Source organism: Hyla sarda, chromosome 4, assembly GCF_029499605.1.
Source record: "Hyla sarda isolate aHylSar1 chromosome 4, aHylSar1.hap1, whole genome shotgun sequence".
NCBI lineage: Eukaryota > Metazoa > Chordata > Amphibia > Anura > Hylidae > Hyla > Hyla sarda.
In genome coordinates this window covers 69077068-69097073 of record NC_079192.1, presented here as the reverse complement: position 1 = coordinate 69097073, position 20006 = coordinate 69077068, and the positions used below count along the sequence as shown (strand labels likewise).

Genomic DNA, 20006 nt, shown 5'->3' with positions numbered 1-20006 from the left:
AAAAAAATTTGGGGTTACATGCACATATAGATAGTTCAGGTGGGGAGTTAATATTATCTAATAAATTGCCTTAATAATGTTAAAGACAGGAAACCACCAACTTTCCCCAAGCACTGCCATCCATCGCTCATTAAGGAAAGATGTTAAAGGGGTACTCTGCCCCTAGACATCTTATCCCCTATCCAAAGGATAGTGGATAAGATGTCAGACCCCAGGATCTCCGCTGCAGCGCCCCACTATCATTACTGCACAGAGCACGCGATACAGGGGCGGGAGCATTGTGATGTCACGGCCCGCCCCCTTAATACAAGTCTATGGGAGGGGGCGTGATGGCCGCCACGCCCCCTCCCATAGACTTGTATTGAAGGGGCGGGCCATGACATCACGAGGGGTGGAGCCGTGACATAACAATGCTCCGGCCCCTGTATTGCCCATCATTACGCACAGAGCAAGCTCGCTCTGTGCAGTAATGATAGTGGGATGCTGAAGCGGAGATCCCGGGGGTCCCCAGCAGCGTGACCCCGGCGATCTGACATCTTATCCCCTATCCTTTGGATAGGGGATAAGATGCTAGGGGTGGAGTACCCCTTTAATCATGCACCTGCTGTCATTGAGAAAAGACGCTCAGGTCTCCACCCTCGTTCAGACCGAGCGGTCCCAATGAGTCTGTCTCTTTCTGCAATAATCGTTTGTGCCTGTCCCCTCCAGCTGCTCGTATCTTCTCAACTGCAAGTCCTAGAAAGCATAAATCTTCTTTTTTGTTGTTATGAACGGTCTTCATATGATCGATCACCCGTGGACATCCCCGTCCTGTTTGTAAGGATCTGAAGTGTTCGTGGATGCGCATATGAAGAGGTCTTATCATTTTTTCAAATTTTCTACAAAAGTTGAAACATTTTTTTGGGGAACAATACAATGTTGAATATATATGTGTGTATATAAATATACATATATATATATATATATATATATATATATATGTATGTGTGTGTATGTATATATATATATATATATATATATTTTACTTCTGTACAACAGCTCCTCCCTAGTGTCTTGTGCACAAAACATGCAGTAAAAGGTTTAGGACACAAGGTGGAGCTGTTGTACAACAAAACAGCTCCTTTACAAAAAAAAAAAAAAGTGAAAGTGAAACTAAAGCATGTCGGCGGCCACAGCGTCAACAGCTCAGGATGGGTAAGGGACATTGGGGGAAGGGGGGCCAGGTAAGGGGCACTGGGGTCACCTAGCAGACCAGTGTGTGTGTGTGTCCCGGTCCCTGTGATCAGGACACACACTGCGCTGCTCAGGATTTTTCTGTGTGAAACGCTGCCATCAGCTAGTCAGATTTGACTAGCTGATGGGGGGTACAAAACCCTCACAGGTCCCAAGGCAAGATGGCTGGCTATCAGTATAGCTACCATCTTACCGGGCGCGGCGGGATGCCGCGAGTAGCGGCCAGTATCTTTATGAAGTACATGTACGTCATAGGTTGGTAAAACCTTCCCGGTCATGACGTACATGTATGTCATGGGCCGGGAAGGGGTTAACGCCCCTTGACCAGGCTATCCCGTATGCTTTTGGGCCTACAGAACACAATGGTTTACCTATATTTCCCATGCCAAGAACATCATCGTTTTGTAACAGATGCCAGTTTTTATGTATGGCTGTTTTTATAGTATGTTCCGTAAGGCTAAAAGCAAACGAAAAAACTAATCTTTTACTGCTTCCACTGTCAGTTTCATTTAGTTCTAATTCAGATGATGCGATTTTCCAACTCTTTCTTTTTATCCAAAAGTAACTGATTACGGGGGATTGCTCTTACTTTTTCCAACGCTTTATTTAATTCATTTTCTTGGTAAACTCTGTGTCTCAATCTACACCATAACTCATGTGCTTGTAACTCAAATGTTTAGTTGCTAGAATTAATCCTTCGTAACTGGACAAACTGTCCAAAGGGCAATGAGCTTTTTACATGTAAAGGTTGATAGCTATCATACTGTAATAAACTATTCGTCGCCGTGGGGTTACAATAACCTATTTCCAACTTGTTATTATGGACCACTAGCTAGCTTGATGTCTAAAAACTCAATTTCATCACCACCATATTTACTTGTAAACACCATGTTCTTGGTATTGTTGTTCATATATCCTATAAATTCAGAAAATTGATCCTTGTTCCCTGACCATATCACTGGGATATTGTTTGCGTAACTGATATATAGACCTATGTAGCGAACAAATGGGTTGTTTTTCAGAGTAAATTAAATTTTCCTCAAGGACCCCCAAATATATGTTTGCGAAAACTGGGGCCACCAGGGTCGCCATAGCAGTTCCACCTGACTGGGTATACAACTGACTATTGAACTGAAATGCGTTGTGGCTAATAACAAAAGATAACAGTTCACATATGCAATCAGCATGTTCCTGTGTGTATTGGGGCAAAGTGCTCATACAATGTTGTACAGCAGGTGTATAAGCTCTCAACATCGATACTGGCCAGGAGTAAAACCCTCCTGCCAGCAGAATTCCTCCAGTACGTTCAATAGATGTTTGGTATCAAGTAAATATGATGGAATATTGGTAAGTAGTGGTTTTAGTACCCAATCCAATATTGTGACAGGGGTTGCAACAATGGGCCAGCCTGTAGGGAACTTGCTATCCTTATGGATCTTAGTGATCCAGTACCAATATGGTCGCATCGGATGGTCTATTAATAGTTTTTTTTGCCTTTTGTCCCACCACTCTACATAGGAAAGAACGAACTTTATTCTGATATTCCATGGTGGGATCTTTGCTTAATTTTACATAAGTGCTAGTGTCCTGTAGCTGACAGGGTGCTTCTTTTAAATAGTATTCTCTGGATAAAAGAATAAAGTTTCTGCCTTTGTCGGCCAGTTTCACAATAATATCGTCCTTTTGGGACAGCCATTTTAATGCTTAATTTTCCTCTCTCGTAAGATTTTGGGGTGCTCTTGGATAAATCAGAGATTTCACATCTCGTAATACACTCTCCATAAACCTGTGAATAATGGAACCGTCCGACAAAGGAGGATTAAAATTTTACTGTACTCCTCCCGTAAAAGGGGTAATTTCTGACAGTGTATCATTACTACTGCTATCCCCAGCTAAATCCATGAGTGTCTGTATGGTATGAATATCTAGTTTTGCAAAATCAGGGTTCATAGAAAAGCCCAGCAGGCCAATTTCCAGAGGTTTCTCGCCTTCCATAACCTCCCCAAACGTGTGGGTTTGGTTGGTGGTGAAAAATCTATTGAGATTGATCTTTATTCCTGCTTTATGCAAATCAATGGCAAATAGAGAAAAATCTAAATCTGAAGCTATGCAAAAATTAAGTCCTTTACCCAAAACAGAAATGCAATTATCTGAAAGATCATGTGTGGTAAGATTAATGACATTCAGTGTATCTGTGGAATTAGGAGGAAGAGAGTTACTTACTGCCTCCAAGTAACCTGCTTCCTCTTCATACCGCCCCTCTTGGGATACCGTCTTGTGTTGCCCCCTTCTTGTGTGCCTCCTAAAGGGGGTTGTTGTCTATCCCTCTCAGCCACTTGGCTAACAGGATTTTTTGATGTTGAGGGTGTAATGTCCACAGTTCCACTCGAGTCAGACCCTGAGTCCGTAGTCCAGAGATCCTGAGAGCGTTGGTATCTACGATTTTGATGGCTCCAAAGACATGTCCCCCGTCATAGTCCTGTTTATCATGTAAAAACTCGTTTCTTTTACGTTCCTTTGTATCAGCTTGAATAGGTAAAATCTTTTTCTCCAACTTTTTCTTAAATGCTTCGAACTGACTTTGAGTCATTCTGGTTTTTTACTGAGTTTTCGCTCTTAGTAACTATTCAGTTATCTGCTGGTACTCCTGAACTATCTATATGTGAATGTAGCCCCAATTAGTGTTTTTAAGTTGCACTATGTGTATGTCAAGTTTTTAAAGGTGTTATACTAATAAAGTTTTTGTATATAAGGGAGGTTTGGACTAATATCAAAGGTCACGATTAAGTGATCTGTGTGGCGAGAAACAGCCCCTCGGCCATGTGCTGTCTGTAACCGATGTTATCCAAATAAACTGCAGTTTACCTATTGGAAGAGTGCAATCTCATTCTTTGGATATTGGAACTTCGCATACTTTACCTTTCAAGATAGGGCACCATCCAAGGCAACAATTGGACTGATTGTGTACACTGCTTGAGGATCCTAGGTGTGCTTGGAGAGGAAGCAGCAGTGCCAGCTGTATGCTGTTCCTTGTATAGGACAACTAAGGGAGAATAGCGGGATAAGATGTCAGTACGCCGCGGTCCCGCTGCTGGGGAGCCCTGGGATCCCCGCTGCGGCACCGCGCTATCATTACAGCACAGAGCGAGATCGCTCTGCACGTAATGATGGGCAGTACAGAGGCCGGAGCATCGTTACGTCACGGCTCCGCCCCTCGTGATGTCACGGCCCGCCCCTTTCAATACAAGTCTATGGAAGGGGGCGCGGCGGTCATCACGCCCCCTCCCATAGACTTGCATTAAGGGGACGGGCCGTGATGTCACGAGGGGCGGCGCCATGACGTCACGCTACTCCGTCCCCTGTATCGCCCGTCATTACGCACAGAGCGAACTGGCTCTGTGCTGTAATGAAAGCGCGGTGCGGCAGCGGGGATCCCGGGGGTCCCCAGCAGCGGGACCGCGGCGTACTGACATCTTATCCCCTATCCTTTGGATAGGGGATAAGATGTCTAGGGGCGGAGTACCCCTTTAAGGTCTATCCATAGATTTTCAATTATGTTGAGGTCAAGAGATTGTGAAGGCCATGGCAAAACCTTCAGTTTACGCCTCTTGAAGTGATCCCCCGTGGATTTCGAGGTGTGTTTAGGATTATTATCCATTTGTAGAAGCCATCCTCTCTTTAACTTCAGCTTTTTCACAGATGGCATCAAGTTAGCATCCAAAATTTGCTGACATTTTATTGAATCCATTTTTCCTTCTACTCACGAGATGTTCCCTGTGTCACTGGCTGCAATACCCCAAACCATGATTGATCCACCCCATGCTTAACAGTTGGAGGTTCTTTTCATTAAATTCTGTTCCCCTTCTTCTCCAAACATACCTTTGCTCATTCCGGCCAAAAAGTTCAATTTGAACTTCATTGGTCCACAGAACTTGTTTCCATCATGCATCAGGCTTGTCTATATGTTCATTTGCAAAAAGTTCAAAGGCTGATTTTTGTGGTAAGGACATAGAAGAGGTTTTCTTCTGATGACTCTTCCATGAAGACCATATTTGTACAAGTATCTCTTTATAGTGGAATAGGTGTACCACAACTCCAGTGTCTGCCAGATCTTTCTGGAGGGATTGTGCAGTCAAACAAGAGTTTTTCTCACAATCCTGCGAGCTGTTCTGTCTGATATTTTTCTTGGTCTTACAGATCTTGCTTTAACTTCTACCGTTCCTGATGACTGCCATTTCTTAATTACATTGCGAACAGAGGATATTGACATCTGAAAACGTTTTGCTATCTTCTTATAGCCTTCTCCAGCTTTGTGAGCGTCAACTATTTTCAGTTTCAGATTTCTAGATAACTGCTTAGAAGAACCCATGGTGCTGATTGTTGGGGCAAGATCAGATGAGTCTGGGCATTTAAAACCTTTGAGATTGACATCACCTGGTCTTCCCATTTGATGATTGAGAACAATCCATGACACTGGCAGGTCTCACCTTTGCATGCTATAAATTCTGCAGGGTGCCCAAACTTTTGCAGACAAAATTTTTTTGTTTTCTGTTATTTTGCAAGTGAAATGATGGAAATAAAATCTAAGTTTTGTTGACATATTATAAGAACGTCTTATCTGTAATTTGATGCCTTTTGGAGATTTTTCCATCTTACCTTGGCTTCTTTATGCACATTAATACAAATTTTTACCTGGTGTGCCCAAACTTTTGATCCACACTGTAAGTGAGGGGGGCAAATTATAAGTGAGGGGCACATGTCAGGGGGGCATTATATGTGAGGAACACAGGACATGGGGCATTACATGTGGGGGTCACAGGACAGGGGGTATTATATATGAGGGACACATGACAGGGGGGCATTATATGTAGGGGCACATGACAGTCCCCCCCTGTTATGTGCCCATATAATGCATGGAATGTTGGTATAAGTTATTGGCTATCGGCCTGAAAGTTCACAGGTTATCGGTATCGGCTCTAAAAAATCAATATCGGTCGATCCCTAATGTGAACCCACTGCAGAAAACCCACAGAAGGTGTTGTCTATTGCAGTAAGCTGACATATGGGCCCGTATGGATGATATATATATATATATATATATATATATATATATATATACCATATAAGTCAAAAGCAGCCAGTAAAACATGATGTGACTATGGCCTAAACAGGATCAACCAAGAGAATTCTGAAAGCAGCTATGGATCCAAACAGAGAAAACAAAACTCTTCAAGTTCAGTATAAAACTATATTACAACAGTGACAACTAATGTGTGTTTAAACTGTGAATCATTGTTAGAAGTGGAATTAGATTTACATGACACATTGACAGTGTAATATGGACCTGTAATTAATACAAAGCTAAAATTCCATACCTTAAACATATTTTACAAACATGTACAATTGATACATTTCCGCTAACTATACAGTAAACTTATTATTCATTAACCAGGTTACAGGTTTCCAATAAGCTGTATGCTAACATGTCCTAATAAAGTGGTGCCAAAGATCTAAACAAAAATGCAGACACACCTCTCCTCCTACATGAAACCTAGTGTAGAAATTAAACTGGACTTAAACAGGACACCAATCAGATTATGGTTTTCATTATGATGTGGAAGAAAACTATTAAAATAGACTTTGATCAATTGCTTCCAGTAACTCCATTAAGTTCCTGTAGCAATAAATCCTATGTTCTATTTGCTGATATACACAAATAAGCAGTTGCTGGTTCTCTTACAGCTATAAGGAAATTACACTTACATCATTAATTTTCATGGTAACATCCAAGCAGCTTATTTTGTCTGGTGGTCTGCTCAGATGTCAAATGCCATGAAGACTCAATACGCGAGTGTAAAACGTTGCGCTAATTTCTGGTTAAACTCTACAATATCTACATTACAGTGAAGTTAATTACTTGCCCGTGCAAGTACCTCAAAATTTACCTCTGACACCACAAAAAAAAAAGTCTTTGGATTTCTGCTTAGCAGGCGCGAATTATCCTTTGTTTTTACATCACGCATGTAAACTTTATTTCTCAAAGTGTCCGCATCGAGCATAACTTTTATAAACGTTTATAAACATAACCTTGTTAAACGTTTATTTAATATTTCTTACACCCCTGTGTGACCACTGCTGTAAAACCTTTTTCTTTTTTCTACTTGTTTAGGTTTCCCATTACTAAGCGGGTAGTCATTGTGTTTTCTGATTGGCTGAGGTCCCAGGACTTTGAACCATATTACTAGAGCCAGACAATGCTATTAAAGCAGGTTGCAGAAGCTGCCTGTTGACCAGTGATTCTCGGCTGTGAATTATGGTGCTGCCCTCATCGACGACAGATGGTACCCTGCCCAAGCTCTCCACAGCACTTAGGTGGTTTCCTGTTTTATCATTTGCTTCTGTCCTTGTCAAAATAACAGTTTTAGGAGAAGCTTGCAAAACCGAGCCAATCTTCGACAGCACCACTGTGCAGGCTGGATTTGATGTGCTGGCAAGAGATGGAGTAGAAAAGGTCACCGCTCCAGGGGTGACCGCTGAGGAACTTTGTAAAGTCATAGGTTTTAGGGGCAGAGAATTCATGTCGCTGCCCACCGATTTGGTAAGTGCAGAAAGTTTGGCATCCGACATGACGTACAGTGTCTTCGGTGGACTTGTAGTTACTATAGAAAAGAAGAGTGAAAAAAAAAAATAAGTAACACTATTAATAGCAGAACTGAGTAAGGAAAAATATACTACTGGTACATCTGATGGTTTAGCTTACATCACACATTGAGGACTGCTGCATGTAGCAACAGATCAAGAAAACAATTAGGTGCCCGACATATTTTGCTGTAAAGTTGTTGTTTTTTCACATATTATGCCCCAAAAAACTATCTCAGAGAGTGGCCAAATTGGAAAAACACATTTCCTTCCTGTATTTTCTCTATAGACCTTACACGTAAAGGGTGTATGCTTTATGGCAATTATAGGGGTATTTCAGGCCAAAACTTTATTTTTTATATATCAACTGGCTCCGGAAAGTTAAACAGATGTAGAAATAGTTATTAGCTTCTGAAGTTGAGTTGTTATTTCTGTCTAACTGCTCTCTGATGACTCATGTCCCGGGAGCTGTGCAGTTCCTATGGGGATATTCTCCCATCATGCACAGCTCCCGGGACGTGACATCATCATTGAGCAGTTAGACAGAAAACTTCAGAAGCTAATAACTATTGGAAGGATTAAGATTTTTTAATAGAAGTAATTTACAAATCTGTTTAACTTTCCCGAGCCAGTTGATATATATATATTAAAAAAGGTTTTGCCTGGAATACCCCTTTAATTGGTTTTCCAGGCAAATCTAAAAGTTAGGTATGTGCCTCTCTGTGCAGTGAAATAATGCTTCCCTCCCCCACAACTCCTGCTGTCACATGTTTCGGTCCTTGCCTGTGCTGTTCTTTCCCCTTCCAATGACTGGCTGAGTGAGGAGTGGCACATCATCAGAAGGTGGCAAAACTGCACAGGAGCAGGGACTGGAAGATCTGTCAGTGGGAGCTGCAGGGGAGAGAAGAATGCTGGCCTATATTATTTTACTGCACGGGGAGGCATATACATAACTTTGCCTAAAAACCTTGTTTAGGCTAGGATCATAGTGTTTGACACTTGTTTATATAGTTGAACATATCCCATTTTAAATCGATGATGAACTGATGTAAACTGACCACTCTACAGATCCCATTAGTTGAACGTACCTTAAAGAGGCACTGTCATTATGAAAATCTTTTTATATTTTGTAGTACTACTGATAAATGTATATTTAAAAAAGTCATCTTATTTAAAAAAAAAAAAAGTAAATTTTACAAAAAAATGTAAAATTAAAATAGCCACCACTAGGGGTCATCTATCTTTATGCAGACAGACTACTCTGAATTTTGCAGCATACCGAATACCGGCCGTAAAGTGTGTTGGTATCCAGTATAGGAGATCACCACTGCACCGCTACAGCCTTCAGTTGTTCCTATACTACAACTCCCATTAAGCGGTACAATCTTTGTAAAACTCTGTTTTAGAGCTGTGTATTCTGAATGGAAAAGCACTGTATGGATCAAGAATAAGCCACAGTTTTTCAGACCTACCAAGTGGGAAACCTGACAATTCTCTAAGGGATTTTTATAATCCCTGTAATAGGATGAAGTTGGACTTCTATACTAGTGAAAAAACACTATGCAGCAGCAAAAAAAGGAAAAAAAAAACACCATCAATAACACGAGGTTTATATACAGAAATACATTTCGGCATGGTAAAATTTATTTAACTTTCGTTGTTGTTAACAGTCATTGTCTCAAAGTTTAAAAAAAAAAAAAAAATCCCCAGTAAGTGCTTGCATACTTGTGTTTATTATGCAAGTCTAAAACTTTTATTACATTGCCGCAGGTGCAAACACTGAACATCTCACCTGCTGGAGGCGTCACAGCACGCACTATTGACAATGTTTTTTCCCCAGGTGTCCTGTCGCTGGATGTTGCTACCTTGCACTGCTCTGTCACAAGAGGGGGGAGAAGTTTACTAGCAGACACCGTGGTGGTGGAAGACTCTATTGCCTGGAGATCACAGCAGAGACATTGTTTTAGAGTCCAGTTCATGCAAAGTATATTTCTCGCTAACAATTAGTGACTTTTCTTCCCTTGCCATAAATGTGTTTCAAACTGAGGTTAGGTAGGTTTACCTGTCTAAAAGCATCTATACTATGGCCTTTACAAACTGTAAGTGATATATGTATTGGTTAAAAAGATAATTCCCTCTATTTCCAACAAGGGATCCCTTGTACAAATATCATAAGAAAACAGTAAAGAACAGCCAAACAACTTTGGAACTATTATAGATTGCCTTATAAGAAGTGTATAAGTGGTTATATGCTTTGCACTTTCTCACCTAAGGCATCAAAATGCATACAATTTAATCATTACCTAAATAGGAGATATAATATGAAGAAGGACCACCTAGTTATACAACATGCCAACTAAAGAACTGGATTAACAAACATCAGAGAACAGCTGAAAGGTAGTAAACATCTTACCCAGGTCTACTGTTAAAGGGTACCTCTCATCAAAAAAACTTTTGATATATTATAGATTAATGTATGCAGAATAACTTCACAATTGCATGTTATTAAAAAATATGCTTCTTTCTATTTAATTTTCCACTTTGAAGAAATGACCACTAGGTGTCTCCCTACCAGTCCTGGCAGCAAGCATTTCAGACTCATGCTGGAGTCCTAAACACTATGAGCTGCCAGTCTGCTTTGTTCACAAAGGAGAACACTCAGAGCTGCCAGCCTGCTTTGTTCACAGCCTGTTTGGCTGTGAACAAAGCAGGCTGGCAGCTCTGAGTGTTTAGGACTCCAGCATGAGTCAGAAATGCTTGCTGACAGGACTGATCGGGAAAAATACAATAGAAAGAAGCATATTTTTCATTAACATGCTATCGGAAAGTTATTCAACATTCATTAATCTAAAATATATCAAAAGTTTATTTGATGAGAGGTACCCTTTAAGGAAGAAGACCAGGCTCAGAAGGGGTCAAGAAAGATTTTATTTAACTCTGAAAACCTCTATTGTTATGTCTTGGAAGTAACAGCCCAGAAAACAGATGCACCTGAACTCATGTCTGGAGGCTGTATAGTGGCACATAGATTTCCAACAGCTCTTTACTACAGAGATTATGGGGGAGATTTATCAAAACCTGTCCAGACAAAAAGTTGCCCAGTTGCCCATAGCAACCAACAAGCTTGCTTCTTTCATTTTTAACAAGGCCTCTGCAAAATGAAAGAAGTGATCTGATTGGTTGCTATGGGCTGCTGCTCAACTTTTCCTTTGCAAAGGTTTTTATAAATCTCCCCCATAGACACTAGGGGAGATTAAGGAAAACCACTCTGTATTGCAAAGCGTCATGATGTAATGCCACAAGGAAGGAATACCTTTGTTATAATGCATACAGCATTTTGGCTCTGTAATCCTTACAGGATTTACAGCAATATATTACATTTATCTGCGTGAGCACCTACTGTTCATTTTTATCTATAATCAAACATATAAAGAATGATAAAGCCAATGCTGGGGGAGGATCTGCTTGTGGTATTATATATATAACTGTAATAGTATTACATTTCCCAAAAGTCAATGTAACCTTTTTCTACACATACACAATAAAATCCTCTGCAAGCTAAATACCAGTTAGGGTGCATTCACTTGACGTTTTGAGCCTCCGATGTCCGGTGTAAGAATTTGAAAAGCAGCTGCTGTATCTCTGCTGGTTCAGTGCCGTAAATCATTTAATTCAATGAGCTGGAGGGTGTCAGCTAGTGACTCCATTCAGGTCATTTTCCAAATGTACCTGGCTTTTGGGCCAGACTGAAAACCATGGTTTGTTTCGGTTTTCAGTCCGAGCCAAAAGTAGGATATGATCGGAAATTGACCGAACAAAGTCACTAACCCATTGTCTGGCTAGATGAATGGGGTACGGCACTGGATCTGGCTGCCAGAGTCTCAAAATGTGGTGTGAATGTAAATTTTAATGTAAGAGTCTTAGGGCATATTATCACATGCCAAATTGCATCAGTAGTATGCAGAGCGGCAAATTATCTTTGAATGCAAATTTTGGGTTGCACAACTTCTACAGGTGAAACATGTTTATTTAGTTTCAAAATAAAATAAAGAGATAAAATAAATTCCTGGAATATCCCTTTAAGAATGCACCTTTTTATCCCCTATCCAAAAGGATAAGATGTCTGATCGCGGGGGTATGGCTGCTGGATACCCCCGGGATCTCGGCTGCAGCACCCCTCATTACTGCAAAGAGCTAACTCGCTCCGTGCATAATGACGGGCGATACAGGGGCCAGAGCATCATGACATCACAGCCCGCCCCCTTAATACAAGTCTATGGGAGGGGGTGTGGTGGCACGCCCCTCCCATAAAATTGCATTAAGGGGGCGGGCTGTGATGTAACGAGGGGTCGGAGCCGTGACGTCACAATGCTCCGGCCCCTGTATCACCCGTCATTACGCACAGAGCAAGTTAGCTCTTTGCAGTAATGACAGAGGGGTGCTGCAGCCGAGATCCCGGGGGTCTCCAGCAGCCATACCCCGGCGATCAGACATCTTATCCTTTTGGATAGGGGATAAAAAGGTGCATTCTTAAAGGGGTATTCCAGGAATTTATTTTATCTATTTATTTTGAAACTAAATAAACATGTTTCACCTGTACAAGTTGTGCAACCCAAAATTTGCATTCAAAGATATCCTTTGGATAGGGGATAAGATGTCTAGGGGCGGAGTACCCCTTTAAGGATGTGTCAATACAGCTTGTTTCTACAGCTTGAGCTATAACTTTTTCTCTTTCTGTCGAGATAATCGTATGAGGATGTAAATACACTAAGAAAGACATTTATGAAGACTGGTGTGAGCTTTGAACTTGTTTAGAGCACAAATGTTGTGGAGAAAGTGGCAGACGTATGGAAAAATTTATCGAATGGTGCACAGACTTTGATGAATCCCCATAGAACTGTTCTACTTCATTCTGATTAAATGTCGCAGAAGTAGTGTCGGCCGTGCGACAATCGTATCAAATGTCACATGGACCTTAATACAATTGTCGCATAGACTTATATATGGCAGGGTTGACCTGCCCTGTGATCACTTATAAATCTGGCCCGTGTGACATTTCACAAAAAGTCGCACATGATAAATCAGTGACCACTGCACAAAAAGCTCTAACTAAGAACACTTGATGGTAATGAAATTTAAACGTTAAATGAAATGTTGCAGAAAATGTCGCACGTGGCCAACCTGCGTCTTTTCATGCGACAAATTTAGACGAAAAAAAAAGCAGTCTCAATGGTTTGAGAAATTCCCCTCCTTTGCAACAATTGGCAAGTGTTTCACCTGTTCAAGTTATGTGAACAAAATATATTAAACACAGTTGAGACAGTAAACAAAAGTACTTTTGCCATAAGAATACACCTTTATAAGAAATCCTAATATGCTGCAAAGTCTTTTACCTGTTGGGAGACATCATCTTGTTTGGCTCCCATATTAGCCTGGCTGAGCGTGCCTGCACGACCTGGCTGACCACGGAGGGTGACTGTGATGGTGGTTGGTGCTTTTAAACCTAGTGCAAAATGAAAGAAAAAAATTTATTAATTAAAAATATATACATATTTTGATCATCTTTTTTTTAGAATCTAAGTTTCAAAAGACAAAACTGTCTACACTGCTACCTGTTGACTGACTGGATAACTGTGCCAGGCCAGGGATACTACTAGCCAGTTTTGCTAGGCCTCCATTTGTAAGCAACTGATGAATTGCAGTAGGTTTCCCACCAGCTGATGCCACAAGTGAGGAAGAAGCAGTGACTACAGGTATAGTGCGCAGGATTGTGCCAGTTCCTGTAGTGATAGTTGCCAATCCTTGGAGGGGGGCAGGAGCTTTAACAGTCATTGTCTGTCACAAACAAAATGATTAATATAATTATTTATTAGTCGAAAGGTGAATTAAAAAAGCAGTGAAGGTGACAAAAAACTAAAACAAAACTTTAGTATTCAGAAATTAGCATATTAACACCAGCACTGCTAAACTCAAGAGATAGTACATATTTACTGCAGTCAGATAAGTGGGATTGGGGCTTTTATTATGACACCAGAATAATCTCCTGTCAGCTCCTGGTCCAGGGGTACAAATAAAAATGTGCAGAAGGAGTCTATGGTTAGACTAAATGCTCAAAATGGAAGCATATCTTTGCAGCAGGAGAGCAGGAAAATCTTCTCTATGATCTCCATGTGCATTAATGTTCAGAACTTTGCCTAAAATGATGTATGGAGAACATTAGAACTTTGCCAGGTTCGCTTAGCGCAAGCCCGGCGACAGCGCTATTATAGAAGGGATGAGGAACACATGGCAATTTTGTGCCATTTTAGCATAGGGCGAGGAAGTAGGAACATAGATAACATAAAGGTAGCCCAGAATACTTTGCAGCTAGCAGCAAGATCACATAACTGCAAGTTATCCAAGCATTGCTATCGTACAGCTTCCAAGCCAATCAGGAGACAGGAGTGATAAAACCGTATGCACTCCATTGCAGCCACCATTTTGGACAGACAAGATGAGCAGTGAGCACAGAACAACTATAGAGCCCAGCCATAGAAAGCTTTTACACTACATCACACAGCAATTTGAGCAATGCATTGTACAGCAAAAAGCAAAGCAATGTGCAGCTGCCTGACCTGCATTACTGTATCCAGTGATTCTAATGCATTACAGATCCCAGCAGTGTCACTGCACTAATGAGCACAGACATAAATAGATCAACTGGTGCCAGAAAGTTAAACAGATTTGTAAATTACTTATATCTAAAAATCTTAATCCTTCCAGTACTTATCAGCTGCTGTACACTCCCATAAGAAGTTGTATAGTTCTTTTCAGTCTGACCACAGTGCTCTCTGCTGATGCCTCTGCCCATGTTAGGAACTGCCCAGGAGAGGTTTGTTATGGGGATTTGTTCCTGCTCTGGACAGTTCCTGACATGGACAGAGGTGTCAGCAGAGAGCACTGTGGTCAGACTGGAAAAAACTGTACAACTTCCTCTGGATAATACAGCAGCTGATAAGTACTGGAAGGATTATGATTTTGAAATAGAAGTAATTTACAAAACTGTGGTAAGGTAGAAAAACGATGCACTCACCGCAATAGCAGGTACAAAACTTTCATATTTATTCAGGACCGATGAAGAGACATATAACCAGTGTGTGGGGGGCAGGGGGTGCAGGACACCGCAGGTCCTGCACCCCCTGCCCTCCACACGCTGGTTTTATGTCTCTTCACCGGTCCTGAATAAATAAGAAAGTTTTCTTACCTGCTATTGCGGTGAGTGCATCGTTTTTCTACCTTACCACATTGTCTATGCGATTTGTGCATTATCCGGTAGCACCACCGCCAGCACACCTAAGATCACTCCCAGTATCGTGGCCACTGTATACAGCGGACTTGTATGGATTGACAGTGGGAGAGCTCTAAGGAAGTATCCTGCGGTTGTGCTGGACATCACCTGTTTCTCCTATACATAATTTACAAATCTGTTTAACTTTTTGGCACCAGTTGATTTAAAAAAAAAAAAAAATTTCAATAGTTTTCCACCAGAGTACCCTTTTAACTGGCAGATTCCACAGGCAGTGCAGTCTCTCTGTCTTGTCCTCATCACTGTCTTTTAAGGCCCACTAGGTCAACATCTTGCAGAACGAGGCTCCACAGCAACGAGGCCAGGAAATAGTAGTGACACCTCCACAGTTATGCCGATCAGGGTTAACTTCTGATACCTGTCATTTATCCTCCTCCTCCTCATCCATGTCCTCCTCCACAGACATCTTGCATCCTCCCATGGGGTACAGCATAGCTTACCCTCTTCCTCCTACCATCGGTGCAAAGTAAGGCACTGCCACACTTTATTACATCTGCTAAGCCTGGGCGAGAAAAGCTACACAGCGGAGGAGTTGCTTTCCTGTCTGCAGTAGGAAGTTTCCCACTGGACCTCTGCTCGTAATCTGAGATTGGGCAATGTTGTTGCTAATAACAGAACCAACATCATGGCTGCGCTGTGTCTTGGTTAGCATGACACAGTCTCCTTGTATGGTACATGTGCTAAACCTTGTTGTCAAACGTTTCTTGAAAAATTGTGTTGTGATGTGCTAGTTATGTGCAGGAAAGTTTGCTTTCGGTTTAACCATTCTTATGCCTTTAAAAAGTACCTGTCATCAAGTAAAACGTTTGCTATGTTATTCCTTATCTAATGTTATGCCTATTTTCCATATATCTTCATTAAAAAAAATATATATATCAATCTTTCCATCATTTTTTTACCTTTAAAAAAGTGGCCACTAGGGGTCTCTGTTCTGTAGCGTTCAGCAGGCCCTGCATAGCCCTCGGACTTGTGCCAGACAGGCACAAGTCCGAACTCCGGAAGTGTTGGTGGGGCGGGACATGAGCGTGGCTCTGCATATCTCTCACTCCCTGCCTGTCAACCATGTAGGCAGGAGCGAGCGCTATGCATGCCATGCACAGGGCTCTCAGACACGAGACATAGTGAACGCCCTGCCATATTATTGATGCTGTGTTTATTTAGCTAAGCACGGTGCACGGCGGGCAGGACGGGCTCCGATATCTCTTCTCTGTATGCCTCGCACTGTGCATAACATAGAGAAGGGGACTCACAGCCTGCCTGCCGTGATTGGCTCCCTGTTCTATGCGCTCTCCCAAGAACGAGCGCAGTATAGAACAGGAAAGGGCGGAAGAGTTACTTGGCAGGCTTCAGGTGATGTCACGCCTGCCGGGTAACGCCCCCCTGCAGCAGAAAAAGCTCGCGGGAAGTGAGCAGACTTTATAAAAGGCATAACTCAAGAAATAATGGGCAAAATTAAAAAGAAAAAGTGCAGACGACTCAGGATGAAGAGGGGAACAGACAAGGAAGAACATAATCCCACTTTACTTGGTGGCAGGTACACTTTAAAAGGGAAACTGAGAGCTGGTTTATTCACACTAAACCCAATACACAGGGTTATTGTACGGGTCAACCAGATTTAAATGATCTATTCCTCACTCGGATTGGTGCTACCGTTCGAGACATGGACCTGGTATTAGCCTTTAATACTGCATATGGGTTTCCTCCTAGCATTCTCCAAGCCCTTTGGCGGGGACCACATGGTAAGTGTTCAAACTGCTCTGTGGCGGCCATTGTTGCTGTGATGCTTTATCTGTGGGGTGGCTCTGAGCCAGGGGCTTGGTCAGGCAGCAATGGGGCTGCCAGGCCACTGGGCAGTTCCCCCTGTGGGCTTGGTGTCACAGAGGCAGGGGTCACAGCCCGGCACTATGACTGTGTTAGGTTAGGGACCCACTATGACTAGGTGGCCTTGATGGATGTGGTGAGTGGGCTTGTACTTTTTGATCAAAATGTATACTAACAACCTGTTAGTTTTTGAAATTATACAGAGAAGCAAGTAGATCAAAATACAAAATTGTGGATGTGCGGCTATGTTTCTGTTTCTCTATTTTTGTTTTACATTAGCCTTTATTGCTAATATGTAAATAGCCAGCTTTGGGCAATTCCCATTTGCCCTCCCACCTCATAAATATTCATACAGCTTTAAAACCACTTTAAAACTTCTTGAATAGTGTTATACAAAGGTTAAGAGTTCTTAGGCAGTATTATACACAAGTTGTAAGGTTTATTGAATTGCAGTTTCAATCAGAATTTATTAGTCTCAAAACAAACTTTTTTTTTGGAAAGTTCTGCGAGCTGAACTTTATAGAAGTTTGCTCAACTCTAGTAACCATGTATTTCAAAAGAAATACTAAAGAACATTATTATCAGCAGATTTTTATATGGTTTAAAAACGTAAACACATGAAGCCCCTTTGTGTTAGTTAAAATATCAGGGAATAATTACCTGTGTGGTAGATCCAGTGTTGGCTGTAGTGTTGGGGAGGGAAGGTGATTTACCACCTATATCTTGAAGGCTGAAACTCAACCCTTGGAGAAGGCTGCTAGCAGAGGTTCCAGAATTTGTGCCTGAAACAGAGTGAACACATTTTTGTATAGTGCTTAGTATGGCAGAATGAAATAGGTTGTTCAGGGCTAGAAAATCAGGGTTTCTTTTTTCAAAAAAACAAATGTAAAACAGGGCACTTCAGTGCCCCAGTCACCCCTCTTTGACTTTTCAGATGGCCACAGACAAACACAATAAATGCTATTAACTGCATCTTAGAGACCTTTTAAATGTTGTTTTTTTAATTTATTGTCGATTTGTTTTCCACATGCATAAAAATAAGCCATGTAGAAAACGTCACATGGACTTTCTGCTCTCTCAGCGTTATAAACAGCAGCAGGGGGAAGGGACCTTAGAGGACAGTTACACAGGTTGGAGAGAGAAAAGTGAGCACACAAAAGGTAGTTTGCAGTAGAGAATCATATAGAAAAAATAGAGCTCACACAACATTTTTAGTAAAAGACATTTGAGCCAAAGTACAAAGCAAAAATAAAAAGATGTCCATTGCCTTTAGTTATCCGATAGGATGAAGGAATTTACCTGTCAATGATCCTGACTGTTGGTGTTGCACACCAGGAGAAATACTGGAAGCTAGTCGACTCTGAATGGAGTGAAATGCACTAGGGGCAGATGTATTGGGGATCAGAGCTGAAGAGACACCACTGGATGGGGCATTTTCAGATATCAATCTGTGAGATAATGAAATATAAGAAAGAAAGAATACCCAATACATTGAAGTTATGTATATATGATAACTCTAAATGTAAATGTCAGTTTATAATAAACAAGTAATTCTGCAAAGGCCAGGAAGAAAAGTACCTATTTCATAACTTGCGTCTGCCCTACACTCTTTTTTTTATTCAACAGTAAAAAATAACATCATAAACTGTGTGCACAGGTAAAATAAACAATGCCCCTGCATCCCTCGCAGGGGAGCAGAATAATGTCCAGAATACATAGAAAAAAACTACAGAAACTGAGTAATGTCAGATCATAAGACTGCAATGACAGCATATATGCCAATAACAAGCACATGTAGTAGCACACTACACCAGTAGTTATCATAATAATATCAACATTTATAAGGCAGTTTCTAATGGGGAACATAAGGTCTTAACACTGTAGGCAAGGACATACAAGTAGAGCAAAATAATATATGGCGGGCATAGGAGACAATCATATGGAGACCCCGGGAGGCACCCACATTCTGGCCCACAAATCTTAGGGGAGAAAACGAGCTACCAGAGAAGCTCTGAAGGCAGACACCGTGTAGTGTGTGAGTGTAGAGGAGCAAAACCCCTCCCAGACCTTCTCAAATTTCTCAGGGCACCCCATATGCTTAAACACAATCTGTTCAAATGGTATAATAGAAGTCACCAGACATTTCCACCAGGATAAGGTTGCCCTACACACTTTACATGTGGCAAGATCTCCCTGGCGATCTAAAACTAATCCCCTAACCTTTGGATAGAGGACAAGTATTTTTGCATACAACTTCTCCTTTAAATTTACAAGCCTACTACTAGCAATATTCTGGTAACAGTGATAACAGTGCACCCCCTAGTGGTTTCTGTCCAGGGTATGATCATAAATATTGTGTGAATTAAAATCACAAAAACAATGGGACAGATTTCCTTTGGTGAAATATTTGTGTTTTCCCATTAATTACTACTAGAAGAATACCCGGTGTTGCCCGGTCTTCCAACTTAAACCTTGCGGGAGAGGAAAAGCAACATATGAGGATGCTCTTGTCCTCACATGAATGAAGAGTTAATGTTATGAAGAGAGAGATTTGCAGTGTGATTTGCAAGCCAGACCAACTCACAATAAAGGGCCGAAAAAAGACGGGCATCACTTGTATGAAGGGGTGTGGCTTGCAAGTCGGACTGACACATTCACCCGGAGATGTGGAGCAAAGTGGGGTTGAGCTGTGATGAAGAGATTGTTGTTGAAGGACCTGTGATGTGGCTGTATCAGGCTAAAATGCTATTTTCGAGCTTCAGTGGAAACAAGAAAAAAATTACCCAAAATTGAAGGGACATGGCATGAAAGCGGAACCGACACAGAGCAGAGCTTGTGCAGTAAGGTAACGGAAGTCCCATAGGCTTGCATGGGACTGTAGATGAAACTGTGTATAACACAACTATATGCTGTATAGATATAGCAGGGTCTGGGGGCATCTAAGTAGTGGCAACTGTACAGTTTTATG

At 41.5% G+C, this 20006-nt stretch overlaps 1 protein-coding gene across 5 annotated transcripts in view; it reads right to left on the bottom strand.

The window, feature by feature from the left end:
* Positions 1 to 7394: 7394 nt before the first annotated feature.
* KANSL3 (KAT8 regulatory NSL complex subunit 3) overlaps positions 7395 to 20006 on the bottom strand; it is an 83359-nt gene continuing 70747 nt past the window's right edge. For 4 of the 5 annotated variants that reach the window (XM_056571349.1, XM_056571352.1, XM_056571351.1 and 1 more), the window contains exons 18-23: positions 18338 to 18486; positions 17699 to 17820; positions 13485 to 13707; positions 13266 to 13375; positions 9665 to 9809; positions 7395 to 7892 (exon numbers count right to left, since the gene is read on the bottom strand). In XM_056571349.1, the coding sequence (XP_056427324.1) occupies positions 7426 to 7892; positions 9665 to 9809; positions 13266 to 13375; positions 13485 to 13707; positions 17699 to 17820; positions 18338 to 18486 (1216 nt within the window). In that variant the 3' untranslated portion in view covers positions 7395 to 7425. The remainder of the gene's footprint in view (positions 7893 to 9664; positions 9810 to 13265; positions 13376 to 13484; positions 13708 to 17698; positions 17821 to 18337; positions 18487 to 20006) is intronic. The other variant, XM_056571353.1, reaches the window with a different exon arrangement.